This window comes from Capra hircus, chromosome 22 (assembly GCF_001704415.2).
Source record: "Capra hircus breed San Clemente chromosome 22, ASM170441v1, whole genome shotgun sequence".
Lineage (NCBI taxonomy): Eukaryota > Metazoa > Chordata > Mammalia > Artiodactyla > Bovidae > Capra > Capra hircus.
The window spans coordinates 35,972,091-35,998,549 of NC_030829.1; the positions used below are offsets into that span (position 1 = coordinate 35,972,091).

Here is a 26,459-nt window from a genome sequence, read left to right on the forward strand (position 1 = left end):
GTTATTTTTTAATCTAGCAGTGTACTAAAGCCAGTAGGTATATCCCACTGTCCAGGTGCATTCAGTGTGGCTACAATGTTCAATAAAAATTAACTGTTTATGATTCTAGTTGTAGTGTATGTAAATTCTTAGAAAATACCAAAAATAAGAAGATGAATCACCTATTCATCCTAGCAGTCTGGGCAGATATTTTAATACATCTTTCTGTAGTCTTTGGGTGTATGATGTATGTGTGTGATATAACATTTTTTAAAAAGGAATTTATATTGTCTGGCAGGTTTTAATCTGCTTTTCATGTCTTGTGTCGTTACCGTTTTCTCACGTTGCTCAATAGTCTTCACTTTTACAATCCACTCATTTTTAATGAATTCATAATTTTCCATCTTGTTGATACAACAATATGCTTGCTCATTCCTCAGTTCTTGGAAGTTCAAATTGTTTCCATTTCTGCCTTCTTTAAATAACACTGTGTGGAACATCTTTTCCGTGTGTATCTGTGTGAGACTCTGTTCCTGTTCCCTTAATACAAATCCTAATGATGTTTACTGAGTTAAAGGCAGTTGTAATCTGTGAATCCTGCATTTAGCATTATGCATTGATAAGTTTTAGAATAAGAAAGAAAACTTGTAGGGTCTGAAATGAAACTGTGTTCAAAAGTAGTCTTATTCTCTTTGAAGTCTACCTAAGATGAGCCTCTGACCAAGTTCTTAGTTTTCTTTCTGTGGCTTTTCTGGGAGCTACCTCTCTCTTTCTGAATATATATAAGTTCCTTGCTCCTTACACGTGGCATTACCATATTCAGCAGTACAGTTGTAAATGCATCACTTTGCTCTGCACACTGCTAAGGAATCCCTTGTGTTTGATGATGTAAATTAGTGACATAGTATATGTTAGAATACTGAGGCGGGAACCAAATGTTTCCATTAAAATTCTCAAATCTAGAGACTAAGTGAAAAGGGGAATGACTGTCACAATGGAAAAAAAGGAAATTGATGACACAGTACATTTTTCTTATTTGAAGATCCACTTTGCTTTTGACAGTGACTTTAGCATTCCCTCCTTCCAGACCCTTTGTGCAATTTTTCTTGGTTCTTTCAGAGAGTAAGGTTGGTAGACATTCTCACTTCCTTTCAACCTAGAGGAAATTAGGTCCAGGGAAGTCCAATCTCTTTCCCAGCATCTCAGGTTTTGTTTATCTTGGTGACAAAATGGGAAAGAGATTGACTTCTGTTTGGCTTGCCTGATACCCAGCTGAGCTATCCAGTGTCTTCCCTATTTCCATCTAGTCAGTAGGACAAACGCAAGTCCTAATCTCAACAGGATGTTTAAAGAAACTCAATGTGTATATATTCATTTTGGGAAAAAGTAAGCAACTCTTGGAGAAGAAGTCAGCAGAAGTCAGTAGTGGCTCTAGAGATTTAAAAATGCAATAAAATGTTCTGAAATTTGCTGCGTTTATCTTACTTAAAGAGGCAGTATAGACCTTATTGTGGTGTCTGTGGGTATGTATATGTTCGTAAGTAAACAAAACTTTTCTTGTTGTGGAACATTCTAAAATAGGTAATAAAGCCATCCATGATATCATTGGCCCAAGAACACACAGTTTTAGTGTATAAATTTCTGTGCTTTCTTCCCAAATGCTTTGTATTCTGTTATATTTTTACTTTTTTCATATAAACGTTCATGTACAACCATTTTAAAATTTCATCAAGAATAACGCTTGCCATATAGTTGTATGAGAACATGTTCAGTAGCGTAGTTTATGGCCTTGATAGCTAAAGGAAAGAGATTCCTCCTTCTCCTCCTCCTGTTAATTGATCATATATCAGTCACTAGCCGGTCATTTGCCATTTGTTTTCTCCAGAGGGACACCTTGTTTGTTGGAAACTTTAGAAATTCAGGCCCCCAGGTTTTCTCACTTGTGTAGACCACACCCAGACTTAACACTTTGAAGGTTCACTTCCCCGTGAAATTTTCTGGGATCCCTTTGAAGTTCCAGGCTCTAAGAGCAAATGGTGCTGTCCGTGGATTCTTTCTTCTGCCTCTTCTCACAATCCTGCTTCCTTTCCCTGAAGGGAGCAGATGAGCCCCTTAAGACAGGTGCTCTTTCTGCCCATATGCCTCCTATGTAGCGTGTGACATGATTTCTACAAGACGGGCTTCCTGCTTCCCCTGGGAACACAAAGTTTACCTTTGTCCTAAGGAAAACCACTGACATGCTGTTGGTATGGGGTGGTTCTGCTTTCCGTGGCACATCCAAGGTAGGATGGCCTGCAGTCACCTCCAGTGAAACCAGAGCCACTTAGCAGGATTTCTCAGTCTTGGAAAATTCTGCCGAAAAGGGATCTCTTTTAGTGCTTTCCATTAGGTCTTCACAGCTATTTTCAGCCCATCTGAATAGTTTTGGTTGAAATAAATTATAAATTGTCATCAGGAGCTTGGTTCCAACATTCATATTCATTAGATTTTAAGGTTTAATGATGATGTGGACCTAAAACAAATCTTTGATTTCTTCCTTTTTTAGCAGTCAAATGGAGTCTCTTGATTTTTGACTTTTTAAATACTGTTTTGTGGGCACATTTGGCTCCTGTCAGTGGTGTGGCTTTTTTAAAAAGAAGAGTTTTGGCAACTAGCCAGCACAGAAGAGCAAATCCCTCTTTAAATTAAAGAACTTTATTTGTAAAACAACTTGTTGGGTCACTTGAGCATGGGATTTTTTAGACGGGTCCATGAACTGCTTCTTCAGAGCAAACAGACTAACTGGTTACCACAATATGCTTTAGACTGGTTGATTTTGTACAGTTAATGGAAGGGCCATTAATTAATGAATGTTTAGTTTATTGCCTCAACAAGATGTGAGTATGTTCTTGCGGAAAGAATTCTAGATTAAGGCTGAAGCCTGCTTAAAATAGTCCATCCACTCCCTGCCCCTTATTTCCCCACTGGAAATACTTCACTTGCCAATATTTGTGTGGGACAGTCAAGAGCACGGATGTGTCTGAATCTGTGTAATACCCATCTCTTGTGCCTTCCCTTCAGCTTCATGCTGTTCTCATTCAGCATTATAGTTTGGAGACCGTTCATGCTGTCACTAGTAGAAATAGCTTGTAGCATTTAACCTCTGCTTCATAGGTTGGCCGTCCCTGAGTTTATCTTGAACTTCCAGTTGTTTCCAGATTCTTTCTGTACTAATCACGCTGCAGTGAGCAGCATGTACCTGCAAAACTTTGAATGTGGGTGCGAATATTTCACTATGATAGAGGATCCAAAGTACCCTTTATTTTATATATGAAAATCGTAAGAGATTGAGGATTTGAGATGGTCAGAGTTTTAGAACTGATAAGCAGAGTGTAAATTGAAGTCGTTTTCCCTGACTCCTCGTAACTAGTTGGAGATTCTTTACAAAGTTTTGTAGAGGGTTGTTAGAATCCTAGGCACTGACAAGTCTAGCAAAAGCTCACTCCAGTGAAGTATTGTTTATTCCAATGCACTAAGAAGATCAGTCTGAATTAGAGAAAAATCTATATTTAAAGATGTAATATTAGACCATTTTAATGTGTACACAGTGACCCAAAACTAATATCACTTGATAAAATTCCTTAAGGGGAATCTCATTAATGAACAAATCAAAGCACCTAATGATTATTTTTAAGAAAAAAATGACACATCTAAATCGCTCAAGACAGTTATTCTCATCCATAGGCAAAATATTTCCCCTAGCATGTTAAAATCCAATATATATATTGCATTTGAGCGAGTGATGATCCTTGTCCTGCAGTGGCATAGCTTCCTTAAAAGAGTCCTCAGACCGTCCGCGTCAGAATCTCCTGGGATGTGTTTGCATTCTGCAGATTCCTGGGCCCCTGACGGTGGGTCCTGGGATTCCGCTTTGATAAGAAGTTGCCAGGTCCTCCATATGCGCTCCGAAGTCCCAGAGCCACTGTGCCAGACCGTGGTGACCTGCTTTCAGTGAAATGACAGTCCATCCCAGAAGAGTGTCCCCACTGCCTGTGGGGACGAGCAGCCCCTGCCACGCCCTCTTGCAGGGCCCCATTAGCAGCACTCCTCTGGACTGCTTCTTCCTACTCACCCACTTCGCCGCCTCCTGCTACTTGCATTGAACTTAGCACGCCTCGTGGTTTGACAGGTCACTTCCAAGTAGAGGTGAAATCATCACTACCTAGGGATTGTGTTCTAAAAAAGGTTGACATTTCCGGTGCAAAGTCATCAGATCCCAATACATCAGGACCTGTATTGTGCCTAACACAGGTGGAATCTGCGTTTTGCAATCTAACCTTGGCTCAAACCAAAAATTAAAGGACAGCTTGCAGAAATGATTACTTTTTAAACACTGATAAACGCTGTGCTTTTCCTTTCCAGCCCTCCTTGGCCACACTCCTCTTGGTGACAGGTTTCCCATAAGTCTGCCCCTAATGGCTGCTGAGTTTCCCAGAAGTGAGAGCAGTGGTCCCTTTCAGCTCTCCCTCTCCCAGTAAAGACAGGGGCGTTTTAGAAGAGCCTGCTAGGCTCCGTGAGCACCTTTTCTCCTCTGCCTTTCTCTTTCTACATTATTATCTCTTTCTCTCAGCACCATGAAATTTCTCTTTTTACTTCCTAACGATCTGCTTTCAAGGGGCTGGTCCTAGGAAACTGAATAGGAGTTTACTTGCACGAGTGACGTGTGGAGAGGTGTGCCATGAGCCAGAGGGGTTCCTAGACTGGCTTAGGTTTGTGATCTGTGTGTGCTGGCAAAAGACGATCTGTCTTTGTTTTGGTATTCAGCTCATCCAAATAAAGAAGGCATTTCCTCTCCTAAAAGGCAGGGGGGAAAAAAAGACTAAGAAAAAAATTTCTTTTTTAATTTTAACCATGGACTCCTCTAAAACTAAATATACACCCCCTTCCTCTGTCCTGATTGGTCCTCATCAGCTGACAAGTGGATCGTGTGGAAAGGAAATATCTTGGACTTAATTGTAAGTTAAGTCTCTCTTAATCCAGAAGAGCATTTGAGATTCTGTCCAAGTGTTCAATTTCCCAGGCCGCTGAGGTCTGTGAATTTCTTTTCCCAGCCTCCAGGCTGCTGCAGTACAAGTCAGCATAGCTAATGCAGATAGATCTCCTGCCTCTCGCTCTCCTCCTCCCTCTGCTTTGATTCGATATGAACAGCCTGGTAACTCCGATGCTGGGGAGAAATCTGACATAACTCTGCAGATGGCTAGGTTGCCATGAAACACCTGGGGATTGTTCTTTAAGGAAAAGGTAACATTTATATGCTAATGATTTCTCTCCCCCCGCCCCCCAACCCCTTCCCTCCTTGTTGCATTTTTTCCAGGACTGCCAGTTCCCAAGAAGAGCCCAAAGTCGGTAAGGACTTGTCAGTTACTTGGTACTGGTTTTTTGGGGGTGGAGGGTGGGAGGCTGGTGGTGGGAGGAGATGCTATCTGGCTGGACTTCACTAAATGTGTTTTAGAGTGGGTGGAGGAGACAAGAACCAAGGCTCATTTTATTAAGTTCTGGAGCTCCGTTTGGTATAGAAGGTATTATCTGGGTTTGTCTTTTAACTGTCCAGTGATTTGTAGGCAGGCTGCAGGAGCCTGGATAAAGAATGCACGTTTGTAATCTTCTCTGTATACATGCTTCACAACTCTCATTCCAATGCATGAGTCTCTTAGATGTTTTAACTTGATACAAATGCTATTGTTTCTTTTGGGAGGAGGGAAAAAAAAAAAACCCTCCTCCTGCTTCCTGAATAGCCTTGCTCTCAACTGGTGTTCCCAGCCATTCACATGGGTGGATTCCCTCCCTAAGCTTTCTTATGCACTGGATGATAAATTATTTAAAAATTGTAAAGCCTGTAGGTTTACGGAGGAATAACTCTGTCCTGTGCATATGCCCATGCTCACATGGAAAATGCCCCAGCACTGAGAATAAGACATTTTGCCTTCTGTGGAAATGTCCTTTGTTGTTTTTCCGGCTTTAGCGGCATTATGCTGCAGGTATAGGATTCTTTAAAAAAAAAAAAAATCAATGTTATGCTGTCCTTTCTAATCTGGTTTCCCTGAAGATGCATTACCTAGTTGACATGTTAGCTAATAGCTTAGAGGCTCTAGTGTTTGCTTGGTGGTGGTGAGCTTCTGCTCCCAGGGCACTGACAACAAATTAAAATGCTACTTAAAAACTCAAAATCTGGAACTCCGGTGCCTGTGCAATTGATCCAGGTGAAAGAACTTTTCCCAAATCTTTAACAGTAAGATACAGAGAGAGAGGTGTGCTTCCTTGTGGCTTAGAATATTAGGGGGCGGGGGAGGGAAAATTGACAACCTTCTGCCATCCGGGAGCGGAGAACCCTTAAAAACTTTGCAGCTAATGTGCTGCAGCTGAATTTTTCCACCTGTCTCCAAGACTGGAAGCAAGAGGCAGAAGTTTATTCAGGAGATGAGAGAGGGGGCTTCCTGCATTCATAAGCCCTACTCCTAAGTTCTCCAAAGAGAAAAACCTGCAATAATGGATGTGATTCCAGTGGCATGATGCCATGGTGATGGGAACATGTGACTTTGGGGCTGCCTTCCTTGTCATTTTGTGTTAATGTCCAGGCTGAGAAGGGCTGGTAGGTGTCCGTGTTGGAACTATGGAGATTCCAAAGCGTGTGTGTGTGTGTGTGTGTGTGTGTGTGTGTGTGTGTGTGCGCGCGTGTGCGTGTGAGTGTGCGTGCATGCATGCGCGCGTGTGTGTATGTGCATACTTATGTGTCTCTCCATCCCTGGGTCATAGTCAGAAACCTTTTCAGCCTTCAGAAAAAAATAGAAGCACAACTGAGAGAGGTGTCACACAAGCTTGAGTTATCAGGAGTCATCCCTTTTTCTCCCCCGCCCCCTGGCATGCTACGTGATGCATGGACTTACTTTATGCACTCCACATGAAATGGAGTCTTGACATGGAGCATACTGGGGGAGAGAGCAGTTTGGCACAGGCAGGATGACATCAGTAGCAAGGTGTTCTGTGTTGTTTTGCATTCCATTTAAACTTGCTGTGCAAAAGGATCTTTGTAGATTCATTTGCACCTTTTCTCCCCCAACACATTGTGGAATTTCCTGCTGAACTCAAAGGGTATCAAACAGGTATGGGGGCCCGCATTCACCAAGTCAGTTAAGAATTCCCCATGACCGTTTATTTTCGTGGAAACCGTGTCGTTAGCAAGCAGCAAACCAATTACTCAGGTTGCATTCCTAGGGAAAAAAGCTCTCTTAACTGCTTTGCCCACAGTCTGCTGGCTCTTAATTACCACAAGCTAAGAGACTGGTGTGTTGCTGGGTTAGAAAAGAGCCAGCCCCCAGCCTGGGGCTTGTCCTTTCCTGGTTTCTCTGCCAGGACAGGGATGGTGGTTTTCACTGCATTACTGGCACCCTTTGGCAGCTGCTGCACAAAACTGGGGGGGGGGGGAGGGGGAGGCTATCAGCCAAGGTCTGCTGTTGCCAGTTAGAGCCTTGCTAACATCTGTGATCAGTGGGAGTTCTGTACAGGTGGGTTGAAAGCTGTTCCCCTTTCCCAGTATGAATTTTGATGAAGTCCTGCCAGAGAGACAGATGACGATGAGTTTTTTTGGGTAGAATGGGAGGGAATCCATGGGGAAGTTGAATGTCCTGGTTCCAGAACGCCATTCCCATAGTGACAGACAGAGTCAGTTAGGCTGCAGAATGAAATGTACACTGTCTGTGCCTGGGTTATGATACGCTGAGACTTACTATTAGTTCTGAGATAACATTGTCTGAACTGAGGATGGTGTCTGTTCTTTATTCCTAGAGGCTCCTGATGTTGACTTGCTCATGTGACTGACAGCTTCCTTTGCCCTCATACCTTTTTTTTTTTTTCCCCTAAAATTTCAATAATTGAGTAGTTGGTTTTTTTTTTTTTTTTTTTTTTTTTTAAGAACAGAAGGACTTCTCTTTTTTATCTCATTTCCCCTCCTGGATAGTCTCTGTAACTTACTCTCAATCAGCAATTTCACCTACTAGGTTTAGTGTAAATGTTAAATTTATGGTTTATATACTCATGGGGGACAATGGTGATGTCTTAATAACATCTTTCTAATTTAATACCTGGACATCCATAGCATCAGGGATTTTTCTGCCAAATGGCAGAGATAAAAATAAGACATATTTGCTGTCAAGTTTTAGCCCTCACTGGGAAACATTTGGTGGCCCAATTTAATCCCCATCTTGACTGGAAACTTGTTTAACAGAGACTCTTTGTCAAAATCGCACACAAGGATTTTGTGTGTGAGAACTGAAAACTCTCGGTATCACACTAAACTCTGAATCTGAAGTCAGTGTCCACCTAGGTTTGCTCTATCGTTCATTTCCCAGCTGTTGCTTTCTTTTCTCTCTTCTTTCATCTGTTCATCTATCCATACATTTCTCTCTTATCTCCTCATCCTTTCATCCATCCATTCAGCAAGCTGGTGTTGAAAAACAACTAAGTGTAGGGTTTGGTGTGAGCCACTGGAAATGATGTAATAAATAAGATGGTGCCTTCTTGGAGCCTACAAATGATTTATTGATTGCTCCTTTCAAAAAAAGGATGCCCTGTCACAGATCACTAAAAATTTTTATACATTTGTTCCATCAACGGATATTTATTGGGTATCTCCTATGAGCCAGACCCAGACCCAGACCCAGGAACTAAAACAGAAAACATTCAAGCCCTCATACAGCTGGGGAGAGATAAAAAGACAAATCTATACTCACCGTCCTCATGAGGCCTAAAGTCTGATGAGCATGTACTTTTAAAAGGTAGCAAAGCAGAAATATAACATTGAACAAGTACACACATAATGAAACTCATTGAGCGCTTAATGATAATAACCTTAGTGAAGTAGTCATCCAAAGCCATAAACAGCCATTTAAAAAATTGAGTTAGATGCTGTGATGGGGCTATGAAATTCTTCTGAGTTCCCCAGCAGCCTATGCAATGTAGGTAACCACATTATTTACTTATCTTTTATTTTCAAATTAAAAAAAAAAAAAGCATAATGTGTTCACTAAATAGTATTTTCCTAGTTTTGATAAAAAGTTCTCACACAAAGTTTTCCTAAAGGACACCAAATGATGGGCAAAGTATCTTCAGCAAACACAACAGGATGAAAGTAGCAACAGTCACAGGTTTCTGTTCCATTGTCCTCTGTCCGTTACTCCTGGAAGGACTGCTAAGGACATAGCTGACATCTAGTCATTAAAAAATACGAGAGAGAGATGTTAGGCAATGCACACAGTTAAGTAACCCAGCCTGCCTCCTCCTGAATGCTGCCTCTTTCTCAAATTCTCCATTCCCTTAGTGCCCCAAATGCCACTTGACCCAGAACCAGGACAATGGTACAACCCACCTAAGTCCAAGCTACAAGGAAAAGCAGTGGGAGGAGTAGACGGTAGAAGGCCTAGAGTTGCGTACGTGAGTCTTCTTGCCTCTCGTTGCTCACAGCAGCTCATACCCTCAGCCCTCTGGAGCCCCACAAAATAGACTTTGCGGTTGTATTAGACTCCATCAAAACATACGTAATTCATTTTCATATTAATCGATACTTCCCTTTTCTTCTCCATTCACTCCTTCCTCTCTCTTGCTTTTTGGAAAAAATCATTTGCCTTAGACCCATAAATGATAAAAGAAAGAGATTAAAAGGACCGTCCTCTGCTTTGGCTTGTATTTGAGACTGATTTTGGAGCAACCTTTAATGACATTGGCCTAATACCTCATCAGCACTTGGAGTTTTTCCTGTTGTCCATGTAAATCGCTGCAGTGGCCTTCAGTCTTGGCAGATACATGAACTGTAAATAACTTTGCTTTAAAAATGGATCAATTTGTCATTTTTAAGCCACATGAATTCTTTTCATCATTTAAGCGCCTAAGTGCTGTCTGTATTAGTTTGCTCTTCCGAGCAAATATTTTCAGCTCGCTTTATAAGTACCTCCACTTTGAAATCATTCTGTGAAATACTAATGAGCTGACTTTTTCCCCCATTCCCATTTGTAAAATCCATTGCATCTTTCCAATTTCCCTGGCCTGTCAGTAATAAGGAAATCATTTGTTTTAGGGAGATTGGTTCACTGTTATTTTCAAAGGTCTTATGATACAAGTTCAAGGCGAGTGTGTGGCCAAGGACTTCCAAGGAGTTTTCAAAATTGAACCCATTTCTTTCTTCCTAGTTGGCCCTGATGTGATACTTGGAAATAAAAAATCTTGCTCCAAAAATGTCCATGTAGTGTTAACAGCTTGTGTTGGAGATATTCAGCTCAATATGTAGTACTCCTTTCCAATCGTTTATTTAAGCTGGAGACCTAAGGGTAGATATCCATGTCTCTAGGATCTCCTTTTCCTCTACCTAACCACTCCTCCTCCTCATCTTCTCCATTCAAGCTTTCAGCAATGCCTGTCAATCTGGCACCAAAATGTCTTTTGGCTTTACTCATCCCTCCCCTTTGTCGCTGCTTTTCCCCTGGTGTAAACCACCCTCGGTCCTTCACTGTTCTGTACAGTAGCCTCCTGACTGGTGCTCTGCTTTTACTCCCATCCCCACCCACATATTCTCCAGGTAGTAGCCAGACCAAACTTTCTGGGAATAAATTGGCTCTTGGCACATCCCTGCTTTAACTTGTTAATGGAGTCTTCCTCCGCAGAACAGAGAGTGAACCCAGACTCCTTAAAGTAGCCCACAAGGCCCTTGCATTATTTGGTCTCCAAGTTCATCTCAAGCCACCTTGGCATCCCCCCTGCCCCTCAACCCCAGTGTGCCTCCGTAGCTGTCTCTCAGTTCTTCTAACAGGTTAGGCTCTGTTTTGCTTTGCAGACTTAGCACATGCTGCTTTCAGCAATGGAATATTCTTCCAGAAGCCACCCCTTACTACTTACCTAAAGAATGTTGCAGTATGTTGTCATCATCCTGTGTTGATTATCTGATTAGTACCCATCTACAGACACATGGACACACACAGGCGCGCACCTCCCCTAGATACACAGGTATAACTTCTCAGATAATACCTCTTTCTTACTTACACATTATATCTTTCAGAATCTGGCTCACAGCAGGTGATCAGTATATATTTATTGGGTGAGGGAATAAATGTATGTTAGGTATTTACTCAAGAAGGGCTGTTCTGGGTGTTCTGTCATTGATGTTCTGGGTGTTTGCACCGTCCGTGTTCTTAGCATGCACAGAACTACTCAGCAGACTTGAAAGTGTATGCATGTGTGGGTGCTAAGTAGCTTCAGTCGTGTCCAGTTCTTTGCAACCACATGGACTGTAGCCCACCAGACTCCTCTGTCCATGGGATTCTCCTGGCAAGAATAATGGGGAGGATTGCCATGGCCTTCTCCAGGGGTTCTTCCAGACCCAGGGATCCAACCCATGTCTCTTATGTTTTCTGCAATGACAGGCAGGTTCTTTACCACTGATGCCACCTGGGAAGCCCTTGAAAGTATATCTTTAACTATTAATGCTTATTTGGGGGCCAGTTTCTCACCTAGAAAAATAAGGTGAAAGATAGTCATACTATCTTTGCATCTTTCTGATGCAAGTCAGATCCTGTGTTATAACAAGTTCAGAAGTGAATTTGTTCTTATGCCCCAAGTCTTCTGGGAGGTAATCCAAACTGTTGAAAGGCATACAAGATGACTTTAATTTGAGAGCTATATAAACATTGCTTTTCTCCTGGACAGTTCTGGACCCTAACCAAATAAAAGACAATGTCATAGCTAATTAACATGTTCTCAGAAAATAAAAAGGCATATTTTGAACTTCTCCATACCCACCAAACAGCTTCAGAAAGGTTAGGTGCCAAGATATTAAATACAGAATGTATCTTCAAATTAAGTCATTTTTATAATTGAACTTGAGAAGAAACATAAAGCAAGGTTAAATCTTATCAGAGAAAAGTCCAAAAAGCTTCCAGATGCTCATATGTTTAGCCCCTGAGGGTAGGTTAGAATATTCCAATTAGTGATAGGTTAGTGGTGGCATAGTTTTTAGAGCATATTCTCAGGATACTGCTTTGCTTTGATTTTCCGCATTTAAGAACAAAGTTTAGATGGGATTCAAAGGGGATGCAGAGGTGCAGTTTGATGGAAAGGCAGTTTTGCAAACTCAGTCCGGATCGTATCTGTCACTTTGTGATAAATTGGACCTAAATGTGTCCTTTATGGGAAAGTTGAGAAAAAGTGATAAAATTTTTTAAATGGTCCAAGCCATTTCCAGTAAACTTCATTTGCACTCTTTGGCTATGGTGAGGCTGTCTCTTCAGTTAAACACAAGATTTCCAGGCCCTCCATGTCAGACCTGTTACACTGGGATAGCCATCAGAGGGTCTTGGAAACCCCTGAGGTGACGGACAGAATCTCTGTGCATGCCTTTGTGGGCATGTGTGTGAGAGAACACGTGTTCTCTGTTGGAGAAATGTCCAAACTCTTTCAGTGGGACAGGGCTGCCGGAAAGATACTTTTCTCTTGTTTGGGAAGAGACAGTGATTGGAAGAGGTTACATTTCAAGAGGTTACACAGTAGCCCCGGGACGGGAGGAAGAAGGGTGTGAGGTTTCCCTCAGGTAATCCTGCGGTGGACCTCACAGGGTCCCAGAGAGGCTTCGTGAAGAGGAGCCTCCGTACAGAGGATGTGAGAGCTTCGGGAGTCTGAGTCCGACCCTAACCGTGAACTGAACTTCGTGATAACGGTCGGAACGCACATCTGGCATTTGCTGCTCATTTGAAAAGCCGGGAAAGGGGGGGCGTTTGAAGAGAGGGATGCAACTCTCATGGTGAACCCAGCGGTTCTTCATCTATTGAATTGTTTGCTTTCACTTTTATTTATTTCAGTTTTTCACTTATTTATTAATTCAGCTATTTATTTTATTTTTTAAAATTAAAAAAAAATTTTAAAATAAAATTTATTTAAAATAATTTGAAATTTTTAAATTGGAGACTATTTTACAGTATTGTAGTGGTTTTTGCCATACATCGACATGAATCAGCCATGGGTGTACATGTGCCCCCCGTCCTGAACCCCCCTCCTCCATCCCTCCCCATCCCATCCCTCAGAGTTGTCCCGGTGCACCGGCTTTGAGTGCCCTGTTTCATGCATGGAACTTGGACTGGTCGTCTCTTTTACATATGGTAATATACATGTTGCTTTCACTTTTAAAATACCATTTTCCTCCCCTTCCACGTGTTAGTCACTTAGTTGTGTCCAGATCTTTGCAACACTATGGACTGTAGCCCACCAAGTTCCTCTGTCCATGGGGATTCTCCAGGCAAGAATACTGGAGTGGGTTGCCATCCCCTTCTCCAGGGAATCTTCCCAACCTATGGATCAAACCCTGTCTCCTGAATTACAGGCAGATCTTTACCATTTGAGCCACCAGGGAAGCCTCCTCCCCGACCCCTTTCTGGGAGGGCGGAAACAAAACGCTTCCAAATTGTAAAAAGCAGAAAGTTACAGTCCCATTAATTCTCCTTACTAAGGTTCATTTCTAAATGAAAACAGGTTTACATTTGGTCTGGATTAAAAGAACATTCTCTGTGCATTATGCAAGTAAGAAATAGGCAGTACAGGAAAATACAAGAGGGGGAAAAATTCCCCCCGAATCCAATATATTTTCTGTTTATGCTGGGATGTTTACACACCCAAAATGGGCTGACACTGCACATATTTGTTTATAATGGAGACCCTTGTAAAGTCTGCGCTGAAGAGAAAAACAAATTCCCATACATGTGTATAAGGGGTTAGGAGTTGTATCGGTCATTAACATTTTTCTGACTCTGAACATCTTCAACATGTCTCTAGGGGAAGCAAGAAGGCAGTATTGACCTTCTCAGGAAATAGAAAGGAGATACCTGGCCCTGAGAGCTGAATTCACCTTGGTGGGGGGCATTGTTGGAAGTTGGCAGAACCAGGTTCTATCTTTGGAATGCTGACCCATCCAGGTCTGAGCTGAGCCCTTGGTCCTCAAAAGGGAACATGGTGATGTGGGGTAATGGTGATGGTTGTCCTTGCCAGTGTTTTCCTGACCTCTTCATCAGCTTTCCCCTTGAGTCTGAGTGAATTTAGCCTGTCATACCATTGGTTACCAAGACTTCTTTGCTAGTTTAGAATATGTTTCTCAAGTTTCTCCCACAGGCCACACCAAGTATAGTTTTACCTTCGTGAAACACATTCCCCATTTTCCTCCACTCTGAATCCTTGCTAAAACCTGTCTTCAGATCTATAATCTGGAACAGTCAAGGGAAGATCAAGTTTTTGTCCTCCTTGACCTTCCTTTGATATTTATTTCAAAGCAAGGACTGGAGAGGGAAGGAGTAGAGGACCTAAGAAGTAAATGAGAGGGACCTTGGAAATTTCTGTTGAGATGGGAATAAAAGTTGGAGGCTATATGGGGAGAGAGCAAGGAAGAAGGATGTGATAGGACTGATTGTGAGACCAAAGGCAAGAGTTTGATTCTATAAAGAACATAAGGGAACTGGGATGTCTAGGTCAGAGACCTTGTAAACTACTTGATAGGCTACACAGAATCTATAACACGAGCTGGAGATGCCCTTTTACCGTAAGTATAGTGACAGTGTGCTAGAAGAGAAAGGACTCGAGGATTTTTCTTTTGAATGAGGAGAACACACACCTGGGCTTACCACATCTTTCATTGGAGAAAATAAGAGCAGAAATTATTTTATTTCCCATCCATTATTTTTCCTCCCACTAGATTTTGCTGTCCTTTCTACAAAGAGCATCTCGTAAAATGGGAAGGGTCTTTTGCTGAGCACATTTTAAGGAACAGGAACTTGCTTATTCTAACTGCAGTTCAAGTGAAACTCTGTGCCTTTGACCACTGCTTGGAGTTTGGACAAGTCAGTGCCCATCTAAGAAGGCTGAGCCCTAGAGGTCAACCCATATATAAAGTTGGATCTTGGTTTTCAAGCAGCAGTAGTTATCAGGAGATCAGAGGTGAAATGTGATGACTGCAAAACTGATTCACGAAGAATTATGAGAGCTCTTCAGATAGTAGTTATTTATGTAGTTGTAAGTACAAGTACACACATAATGCTAGGCATGGGTTTTTTTTTTTTGAAGATCTGATCCTTGTTTCTTACAGACTAGAAAGACTGATAGTAAACCCTTCACTAGAGGTTGGGTATTTTATTATTGAAAGATGGAAAATGCAAGATCTGAAGGAATCTTGTTAGCCCTGATTTACTTTCTTGGATATTTTAGCCTTCTATTTAAACCATGCATGATATTTTCTGTCAGATGTTTGATTTTAAAATGACGATGTTTATGCAAGTATTAAGCTGGAAGGATTTAACTCCTGAATAAAATTCTTTGTAATTAAAAAAAAAAATGAAGATGTTAAAACAGATACATCTCATAATAAACAAGCCTGGTGTCTTAGCTGAGAACCTGTGATGAAAATTGGATTTGTCTTCTGCGCTAGCCCTGAAAGCAGTATGTTTTGTGGTGATGTCCTTCTATCTGGCCTACCCCTCTATCTGTCTGTCAATCACCTGGAGATTTATCTGCATTCGGCATGAGCCCGACAAAGGTGGAAGCCAAAATGTTGTTGATAAATTTATGTATGTGTGCACAGAAGTGGTGAACAAAAGCAAGCTGATGGAAAACACCCACTCGGAGAACCAATAATAATCTTCTCTTCTTGCCCCTCTCACTTGCTTCCTTTCAGCAACCACTGGAAAGAAAAGACAGCCAGAATAGTTCCCAGCATAGTGTCGCCAGCCACCGAAGCCTGCACACTGCCTCCCCCAGCCACAGCACACAGGTGCTGCCCGAGCTCCCACCCGCCGAGGCCCCGGCTCCAGATCAGACCGACAATTCTGGGCAGAAGAAACCAGATCCTTTTAAAATCTGGGCCCAGTCCAGGAGCATGTATGAAAATCGACGTGAGTAGCGCCCTGGCTCCTGTCTTGCCTGGACCCCATCTTGGTGCTCCAACTCTGTCTTGAGGGTTGTTGAGAATGGATTATCAGTGTGTGAACAGGAGAGAGATGAATCCAGGTGAAAGGTGGCAGCATCTCAGAGCAGTGATAGAATCTGCTGGACATTCATGGAGGCTCTGTTCTGTCATCTGTTTGGACGGGGTGGGGGTAGTCATGGATGGTCATCAGATGAAGGGCCTGGAAGGGAGATGGATTTATTTTTCCTTTCTGTTAGAAGAAGTGGCAGATAAGAGCTACTGCCTCATCAATGCTTCCCTGCATGGAGATGGTGGCCTCTTTCGAGCTCCTGTCTAGTGAAAGGGCTCTCATATACAACAGAACATAAATACGATTGGTGTGGATCGCAAGCGTAATAAGAAGAAATTCAGTGCTTTCTTAGTGGTCTCTTGGTTTTTTAGAGTACTTGTAATGTTTTAAACTGTTATTAATCTTTCTAAACATTCCCTTCAAAAAGGAAAGAAAAGCAGCAGTGGGTATCTGAGCTTTAACGGTTCATACTGTCGTGTGTGTTCCTTCAGCTTCACCTTTTTGATAAATATGAGCTACTGATGTCTTACTAGCTCTGATAAACTGAAGAGTCCCTGGACTTTTAAAATTTTTTTTGCTTTTTATTATGAGATGATTTCCAAAGACTGTTCACCACAAATAATATTCATTTATCTTACTAAATCCAAGTTCCTAAAAATGCTTTAATCTTAGGGCATGCAAATAGACACCCCTTCTCCCTTTTTTTTTAAGCTGTTGATTTTACTGACATTTTTTTCGTACGTGGGGTCAGGACAAAGTAACTATAAAGTACATGCACTGTAGGTTGTCATGGGATAGGAGAGCATGTTTAATGAAGGTCTGCTAAAGGGTCTGATTAAAATTGGAAGAGAGAAGGGAATCACCCTGTCCATCCTCCTGGCCCCCACTCCCCTCAGCATAAGTGTCCTTTGGAGTCACAGCTGGGGTTCTCTCGGTACAGCCCTCTGGAGAGGCGAGACACAGAGGTGATGCGGGGTATGGGAAATGCTGCAGCCTGCTGCCCACCCCCTTGGACTTGGCCAGGAAGCAGTTCCCTGGCTGGCTGAAGCAGCTCCTCTGTGACCCAAACCGGACAGGGGAGTGAACCCAGCAGCCCTGTCTGAAAGCAGGCCACACTGCTGGGTGAAAGTCAGCACTTAGGGGACACAAGGCCTGTCTGCAGTCTTGGTGATGGTCAAGTGTTAGAAGTTACCCAGGGTTCGTCTGTCTCTTTTTCCTCTTCAAGGGAGAGAGATCATTACCTTCTCACTATAGTAGGATGTGGAATTAAGTACACTCTTTTGGCTAAGGCTTCACTATGCTGGCAAAAGCCCGATAATTTGAGAAGGATTTATTTAGTCTCTGGACTAGAAAGACCCCTGGAGTATGCCTGACTTCAGGCCAGAAGAAATGAAGTTCCATTCGGGCATCCCTTGTAAGCAGTGTTGCTAAGCGTGAACCTGGCGTCTGTTCTCACAGTGTCTTCTCATTGATTGTAGTGATTTCATTGAAGAAATGTTTTTCAAAGAGGAGTATGTTCACCATTCCCTTCACATTTCCAAGCACACGGCTCCTCCAACTGATGACCCAACTTTAGCTGAGGTGGAGATACCGCTTTATTGACCATGTCCCTGCTTTTCTCAGTAGAGCACACACTTATGACTGAGTTTCCCATGTATGAATCTTTTTGCAGTAAAACAAATTGTGTTCTGAAGTGCTGGCGAGGGCTACGTGGATTTGACAGACAGTTCTAACACACCCAAGGAATACAAGGCTCTAGCTCAGATGCCATTTTTATCTTGATGGAAATGGTATTTCTGTTATATCAAGTGGTATTTCTATTATATCAAGACTTTGGTATTTACTTTTTAAAAAAATTTTCACCAGAAAAAAACAAAAAATACTGTAACTCTGCCACAGCCAGCTGCTCTAAACCTAGAATGAGAAGCAGGCCGAACCATTTGGAATGGTGCCTCTTTAGGCCTTGACTTTCTAGGACATCTAAGGAATAGGATCTGGCAGCACAAATGAGAAGCAGGGGTTTTTTTGTTTGTTTGTTTTTTGGGTGATTAGAGGCTCCATAATTGAGTGATTGTAGAACCTAATTGATGTTAAAATTCACATGGATTTCTTCCTCACAACTAAATGAGGGTAATGATAAGATTTCTCTCTCCATGATAGTTATTCAGTATCTATCACAGATTTTTTTTTCTCTTCACAATACCTATTGAATGAACTTAAATTAGTCTTGTCTTTTAATCAGTATTTTGCTTTATTCCAGATCAGTTTCTGCCTTTCCCACAGGCTGTTTTTAATCTGCTTTTTTGAAAAAAAGAAATATTACAACATGTAGCCTCATTAGGTGTGATTCCCTGCCCCTCCCCGCAAGGCAAAGTACTCCAGGAAAACAAGAAAATTAAAGTCAACGGTAGCACCTTCATTATACCCTTAATTTATCCCCCTTTTGAGGGGGAAATATATTTTCCTTATACTTTATTTTATTGTGAAGGGCAATGTAAAGATTCTTAACCAAGTCTCTGATCCAGTTCCTTCACACACTTTATTTTATTGTGAAGGGCAATGTAAAGATTCTTAACCAAGTCTCTGATCCAGTTCCTTCACATGGTCTGAATGCTGTGAATACCACATTCTTTATATGGCCATCTGTCAAAACAGCAGTGTCCAGATGAATCAATCTGAATTACAGATGTGTTAATAAATCCCTTTGATAAATTTAAATGTTCAGTTAAAAACAAGCATGGAAGTCCCTTAAAAGTCACGTTGACTGTTTTGTATTTTTTCTCGATTACATGGCAGTTGTGCATATCTTTAAAAAATGACATTGATGAAGTCAATTATTTGTAAATGTTCAGGAAGAGCAGCTGGTATCCACTAGTGTTTACTACAAAAGAAAATCTAAAGCTTTCACTTGAAACTTTACCTGTTCACAAGAGAGTTGGGAAAGAAAAAATGACAAAGCTGTCATATTAACCAGCGTACACCTGTCCCTTGAGAGACATGCTTACTGATCTCAAATTGGTGTACAGCTCCTTTATCATGGTTTAAGAAGCTTGGAAGCTCCAGATTTTAAGAGCTATTTTGACAGTTCTTACTTGTGTATTTGTTCAACTCTTAGCCAGATCTGATGACTTGTGTCACTAAAATAGTATTTTGTTTGAATTGCCAAGAATACATCTGAACAGATATTAGTCCAAGAATTAATCCCATCAGAAACTTGACACTATTTTCAAAGACAAAAGCATGCTTGCCTTTTTCTCAAAAGGAAATAAGTGGTTTAGATAAATCTCAGGTTCATGACTTGATTCAAACAAGGTCATATGAGAATGGGTACTTTAGAGTATAATTAAATAGAAAGAGTCTTAAGATGGTAATGCTGGTTCGATGAAATTCTCAATGGTACTGTTGTAAATTCTAGCTTTTTGACAAGAAAAGTACCATGAAAAAGAAAAGACTCAAACTATAGTCTTTTAAAATCCACAGCAGCCTTGACCTTTACTGTGAAAGCTTAACTGCACATTCCTTATCAATCAAAACTAAATTAAAATGAAGTAAGAGAAAGCACATACATTAAGCTTTGCAAAATTGTGACATTAATATTCCAGCTATGTCACCTTCGCCTGCATCGGGATTGAGCAAGGGTGAAAGAGAGAGAGAAATCAATTCCACGAATTTTGGAGAATGTCAGAGTAAGGATCCGCTGAAACCTTTCATTTCTCTATTATTATTCATCCTGTTTGATGTTCCCATTGGTCCGGGGGTGGGAAGAAACTCAGAAAAAGGAGGGAAGAAAGAGGGATGCCAGGAACAGAAGTGTTTGGGACTTTCTTGTTGACCAAGCCTAGATCAAACACAAGGTGAAGTAAAAAGTGATAGGCATGTTGTAACCGAGTCTGCAAATGTGTTGTGTATCTGTAGTAATGGAGACACCAGGAGGGTTCTCTGCAAACCTGGTGATTCCATTGTCTCTAATTATCAAAGGAAGTCTTTTGACTGCTCTGTTGGGTTGTTGGTGGAATTACAAAGGAAATGAGCTACTCTTCCTGTCCCCTGTGCCAGTGCTTAGAAGTAAAGAGAGCTGGACGAGATTTTCTTAGCTCTTCTTGATTTAGACTGGGGAAAAAGAAAAAACGGCGATAGTAATACCAGAAAGTTGGTTCTACCCTGCTACCTCCTAAAAACTTAATTCTAATAAAATCTTCCTGAAACAAAGAAGAGAACAAAAAAACATTTGGGGGGAGTAGTTTAGAAACTGTAATGCCATTGGGAATGAGTGGCAGCAGAGGACATAGAAGGTAAAATAATTTTGTAATAGGTTTCAGTACTGACTGATCACCAAAGTTCTATATTTGGTACATGGTATTTGGTTGGTAGAAGAATATAATTGTCAAAATGCTCAAGTTCAAGGGCCAAAAGACTTTCTTTGTAACTTATCTGTGTTTGTGTATGTTTTCCTGAAGGTTCATTGTTTGCATCTTCTGCATCCTTGGGGTCTGTCATTGGGCATCTTCATTTTCAGTCAGAAGCTCTTTTAGTAAATTTGCCATTTGCTTATTTCTGATAGCAAATTTTTTTTTTCCCAATGGGCTAAACTGTTTGATAAGCCTAAGTCTGCTGCTACGTTTGGTGTCACTCTAGGATGGGCAAGTGTTCTAGTGTTACATGATACTGCAATAAAAATAAAAATTGGTCTGGGCTGGAGGTCTCTGCAGAGGTCTTTCCTTGTTCACAGAAAAGTTCAGCTATTTTCAGGCAGACTCTGCCAAGAACCTTGTGCTGGCTGGAAAGCACCCATGGTCTATTTTGGTAATAATCCTGCTTGAGTGAACCTAAGACGGAGACTCAACTTGATTTAATTTGTTGTTTCAATGGGGCTATTACAGCAAATACCCTTTAGCCAGCTACTCAAACAGAAAGAAAATATTGTTACCTTAGCACGCTCAAGAAAATATCATTCTCAAATTGTATTTCTGGGAGTACTATGATGTAGCTTAACTCCGTGTACCATAGCGTCTTACAGCTTAGCCCTGGCAATTATAATGAAAATGCGTTGGATAAGATGATTCATTGAAAGCACAGCATTAAGGTAGCTCAAGCACAAATATTGGATTCAGACTCCTCTGACTTGGATTTACCTGTTCATTTAGTTTCTTCTCTCTTGGCATATTCATTCACTGTACGTTTTAAGCTTATGGATGAGTCCCCCAAATGGGACATCTGTCACCTGCTTGAAATCTGAACAGCCACCTTCTTCTTCCCTGTCCCATTGTACAAAATCAGAGAAGACGGAGACTATATTCTTAATATCTACACACTCCTTCAGCCCCAAAGCCAAGGAATTAAAGAAACCAGAAATTCTGCAGAGCAGTATTTGAAAACCTCTTTTAGGATTCACAGCCACTAAATTATTTTTTTTCTCTTTAAATAAAAGATTTGTCATTTTATAGACTATAAAACACACTACAAATACACTAAAATATTAAGTAAGTATTAAATAGGAATAACCCTTTTTTATTACCTTAGTTAAGTCATAATGATGTATAGGACAGTCTCATGTACAGTAAGCATGGTCTTATGGAAATTACTTTTCTTTAAACAAAAAATGAGATTTCCATTTCAAAACCCTGAACTATTACTGCATTTTGAAAGTAAAATATCAAGTTATTGGATAATAAATTAGTACTTACAGTGTTGAAATATTATAGGCAAATCATGGAGTAAAAAACTCATTTAGTGATGAAATATGGTTCATTTACATAGAACAATTTGTTGTCACCATTGATCTTAAGGATATAGAAGGCTGGCTACTTTTTGGTAATAGTAGTGAAATCATAGTAAATGTTCTAAATTGGGAAATATTAGGATGTTTGAGAGTAACTCATTTGGCAAAATTGATCTAACAGATCATATTATCAGTGTGCTAGTCTTGGTTACTTTAAGGAAAAACAGAAGTGATTTTTTTAAAATAGTTTTTGCCATAAGCTGTTTTTTAGATAACATCGGCACTTAACAGGTCTACTGAATCCTTGTCCCCAGCCTCTGCATCAGAGGTCAGTCTGACTTAGCATGAACCCCTTCCTTAGATATGGGCAGCCACTTTGTGGTGCAGAGCATGATAATTTTAATTTACTAAATTCCTCTAGCAACAATACCCAGGAGAGTGGCGAGCACTGACTGCAGCCTTCATAAGGGATAATTTCTTGATGAGGAATTATCAAACAGTGATTAGTCCTTTGGAAAAAAAAAAACACAAAAAACAACACTTCAGGCTCAATGATTGTCCCCACCATTTATTTTTGTGCACCGTCTTCACCCGTCCAGATCATTTTGTTTGCTTGTCTGTGTTTGAAAACTGTCATCCATTCAAGCACCGTCAGTGTTGGTCCTGTCACTGTGTTCGCCTTAGGGCTCTGATTCCTTTTATCACAGAAATAATCTCTCTCTTCCCCTCCCTTCTCTGCAGTTCCGGATTATCAAGAACAGGACATCTTCCTCTGGAGAAAAGAGACCGGATTTGGATTTAGGATTCTGGGTGGCAATGAACCAGGGGAACCTGTGAGTCTCTTGTCTCCCTGCCCCATCCTGTCCCTCACGATACTAATTTCTAAGAATTCGAAACCAGTTGGCAGCAGTGACAGATCACCAAGATTGGAGTCCCAATAGGTGCACGCAAAACTGATTTCATCTTTTGAAAAAAAAAAAGTTTGATTTACGATGTTGGTGTTAATTTCTGCTATACAGCAAAGTGACTCCGTTATATATGTGTATATATATATATCTCCTCTCTGGCCGTTTCATCTTAACCATTGGGAGCTATTCTTTGGGTTTTGTGGCGCTCTTTCTGTCTTGAGGAAGAAGAGACTAGATCCTTTTAAACACTGTGTGTTCATGTTTGCGGAGGGCGGCAGCTGCAGCATCTGTAGCTCCCTATCAAAGAAACAGAAACCAAAAAAGGCAAAGTAGGAGTAGACGTCAACCGAGAACACAGTGGCCTGATCTTTCTGGGCAGTTCTGTTAAATCCGCCAGCAGGCCGTTGGCTTTGTATATTGAGTAGCCAGGACATAGAAGGCACTTCACAAGGCATTATGAAAGATTAGAGAAAGTAGGACCACTCTCTTTACAAAATTAGAGAAAGAACCCTGAACAAGGATCAGGAGACATTTAATCTCTCCGGGCCTCATCTTTAGAATACATTGAGGAGACCACCGTGCGATTCTTTTGAAAGGGGTGAAAAGAACTAAAGATAAGTATTGTTCAAATTTTCCTCATCACAATAAAAATAGTTATCATTTCTTGTCTGCTTCCTATGTGCCAGTTGCTATGCTAAAGGCTTTTGACATACATCCTTCTCATGTGTGCATCAAATCTATGAATTTACCCCCGTTTTCAAATCATGAAATAAAGACACAGAAAGATTAATGTGGTCTTGCCTGGGATCACAGAGTTAGTAAATGGAGGGACTGGAAAGGCTGTGATTCCAGAGTCCATATTCTTAACCGCTCTTCTACCAAAGTTCTTTGTAAAAGATACATGTCACGTAAAGACCGCTGTGCATCATTACCTAGTGAGAAGGCAAGGAAAACAGATGTTTTAGTAAAGTTTGTGATGTGCTCAGTCCCTCAGTCGTGTCTAACTCTTAGCGACACCATGGACTGTAGCCCGCCAGCCTCCTCTGTCCGTGGTATTTCCCAGGCAAGAATGCTGGAGTGGGCTGTCATTTCTTTCTCCCGGGGATCTTCCCGACCCAGGGATCGAACCCGTGTCTCTTGTATCTCCTGCGCTGCAGGCAGATTCTTCACCACTGTGCCACCTGTGAAGTCTAGTGAGCAGTTAGTATCACAATACCAAGACACTAACTATAAAGGCCTGCTCTGCAGCCAGTGCTGTGGGCTATGGAAAGAGGGACGCCCAGCCAGACTTCGCCTGATTCACCCTTCCGTTTAACAGTATTTATCATGCATTCCCTATTGCTAGGCACATGCTGACCTTTAAAGAAGAGTTGTATTACTGTTACACTTAGCAGAATTCTCTGAATATAAGGCTTATAGGTAGATAGAAAAGGAGAAAAGTTTTGCCCATGAAGGGAGTAAAACGATTGATTTCTGCAAAGGGGATGAAAGAATGAGTCGTCAGCAGACCACAGATAAATGTCAAGGAACCAAACAACAAAAAGTCATTTTTTTCCACCACTTAAGAATTATTGTACCACCTAGCACAGCAGCTAGAACCCAGTGAGGGGCACGGATGCAGACACAAATGAATGGACTGAATTTTGCTCAGAGATATGAAGGCCATCATTACACAGACAAGCCTTGTTTTATTAAGCTTTGCAAAAATTACATTTTTTTATAAGTTGAAGTTTGGTGCCAACCTTCCATTGTCAGATGATGGTTAGCATTTTTTGACACTTTAGGTTGTTTTTTTTTTTTAATTAAAGTATGTACCTTTTTAGACATAATGCTATTGCGTACTTCCTAAACCACAGTATCTGTGTTTGTTTGAGCAGTCAGTCATGTCCAACTCTTTGTGACCCCATAATCTGTAGCCCACCGGGCTCCCATGTCCATGGAGTTCCCCAGGCAAGAATACTGCAGCAGGTTGCCATTTTTTTCTCTAGGGGATCCGTCTGACCCAGGGATTGAATCCATCTCTCTTAGGTCTCCTGAATTGGCAGGCAGATTCTTCACTAGTAGCGCCGGGTAAACATAACTTGTATGCACTGGGGGAAAAAAAATCATGTGACTCGCTTTGTGGTGATACTTGCTTTATAGTGGTGATCTGGAACTGAACCCACAATATCACCAAGGTGTGCCTGTAATAGTAAACCAAAAGGTTAGTGTTTCATCTATCATCTACTTGCTCAACAGATTTATATTGGTCACATCGTACCACTGGGTGCTGCTGATACGGACGGCCGTCTGAGGTCTGGGGATGAATTAATCTGTGTGGATGGGACACCAGTCATTGGAAAATCACACCAGCTTGTGGTCCAGCTTATGCAACAAGCCGCCAAGCAAGGCCACGTCAATCTAACAGTGCGGCGTAAAGTGGTGTTTGCGGGTATGTTTTTCATTCATTCCTTTAGACGTTGCCTTGTCACTTTATGCACAGAAGAGGCCCCCTTCCTGTGTCTGCCTCCTCAAGCATCTATTTTAGCAAATGTTTGCAAATGTGATTAAGCACAGAATTTCCAGATGGTTTGCTTCTCTCAAACCCTGCAAAACTACTGTCACTCAGAAGTACTGTAATGTGCCAGCCGTGCATATCCAACAAAGGCTTTTAGAGGAAAGCTAGTTGAATATATATGTTATGTCCCTCCAGCCCCTTGCCAACTAGAACTTAGTCATTGTCTTCATTTGATGAGAATTCTCAACAAGAGAGGTCGCTAATTGTAGCACCCAAATAAGAGAGCAAAAATCAGTTTCATGCTGCCAAATAACCTTATGAAAAAGTTACTCTGTTGTTGACAGTCATATGTATTAAACTATTTTTATTTTTTACTTTTTCTCTATAAGAAAGCCAAGTGGCTAGCCAGGTTTAGGTTATCTTTGATTTCTTCCTCTATACCTGGAAGTCCTATACATTCTTAGCTCAAATATAACCTGTTTTGTAAAACCCTTGGCAATTCTCTACTCTCTCCAACTGCCTGCTGATTTTAGCCTTCCTTTCTTACCATCCGTGGCAATCATGGTTTACTTCTGTGTTGGGATCTGCCAATTTGAGACAATCCATTGAGTGTCTTCCTTTCACATTCATTCATCACCTTTGTTGGCAGCCCCCACCTCCAAGTATTCGAGACAACCCAGAATGCTGAAGAAAGAAATTCCGTGTTACATCAGTGGAATTACTGAAAAAGTATGACATGAAATTTTATGAATTCTCCATAGCTATGGTACCAGTGAAACAGCTACTTATCAAATAAAATCAACTGGCTCCTTGTTTAAGAAAAATTAGTGGAACTCACTTCAATGGTATATAATTAATTTCAAAAGAATTAAGACATCAGGGTCCAGTGTGAAAGCCCTACTACCTGTTGCCGCCGTGGAAAGCAGTGTTACTCATTTATGTCCTGAGAGCTCATTTATGGTGTCAGGATAACGTAGTGTCCCATGTAGCCAAGAGCAATCAGAAATAGACTTTTGAGATGAGTTGAAAACTTTTTATTTCACTGGTCCAAATAAAAAGAATAGAGCAATGAGATTTTTGTTTGTTTCAGATTTATTTTTTAAAATTTTAAATATTGGGGTTTTTAAGCTCTTGGGTAAAAAGGCATATTAAATCTTTGAAGAGACATAAGGCTCAGTGAAATAAGCCAGTCACAAAAGGACAAAAATGGTATGCTTCTGCCTCCATGAGGTGCCTAGAGTAGTCAATATATAGCCAGAAAGAACAGTGGCTGCCAGGGGTTGGTGATTAGTGATTAGTTGCCAGGGAAAGTGATTAGTGTTTAAAAG

General features: G+C 41.1%; 1 protein-coding gene across 15 annotated transcripts in view; it reads left to right on the top strand.

Annotated features, from left to right (window-relative positions):
* The window catches only part of MAGI1 (membrane associated guanylate kinase, WW and PDZ domain containing 1), a 649,715-nt gene that overhangs the window by 597,799 nt on the left and 25,457 nt on the right, over positions 1–26,459 (top strand). For 12 of the 15 annotated variants that reach the window (XM_018066867.1, XM_018066868.1, XM_018066869.1 and 9 more), the window contains 5 exons: positions 5,333–5,364; positions 15,707–15,923; positions 19,610–19,693; positions 22,468–22,559; positions 24,873–25,065. In XM_018066867.1, the coding sequence (XP_017922356.1) occupies positions 5,333–5,364; positions 15,707–15,923; positions 19,610–19,693; positions 22,468–22,559; positions 24,873–25,065 (618 nt within the window). The remainder of the gene's footprint in view (positions 1–5,332; positions 5,365–15,706; positions 15,924–19,609; positions 19,694–22,467; positions 22,560–24,872; positions 25,066–26,459) is intronic. The other 3 variants (XM_018066865.1, XM_005695758.3, XM_018066871.1) reach the window with 1 other exon arrangement.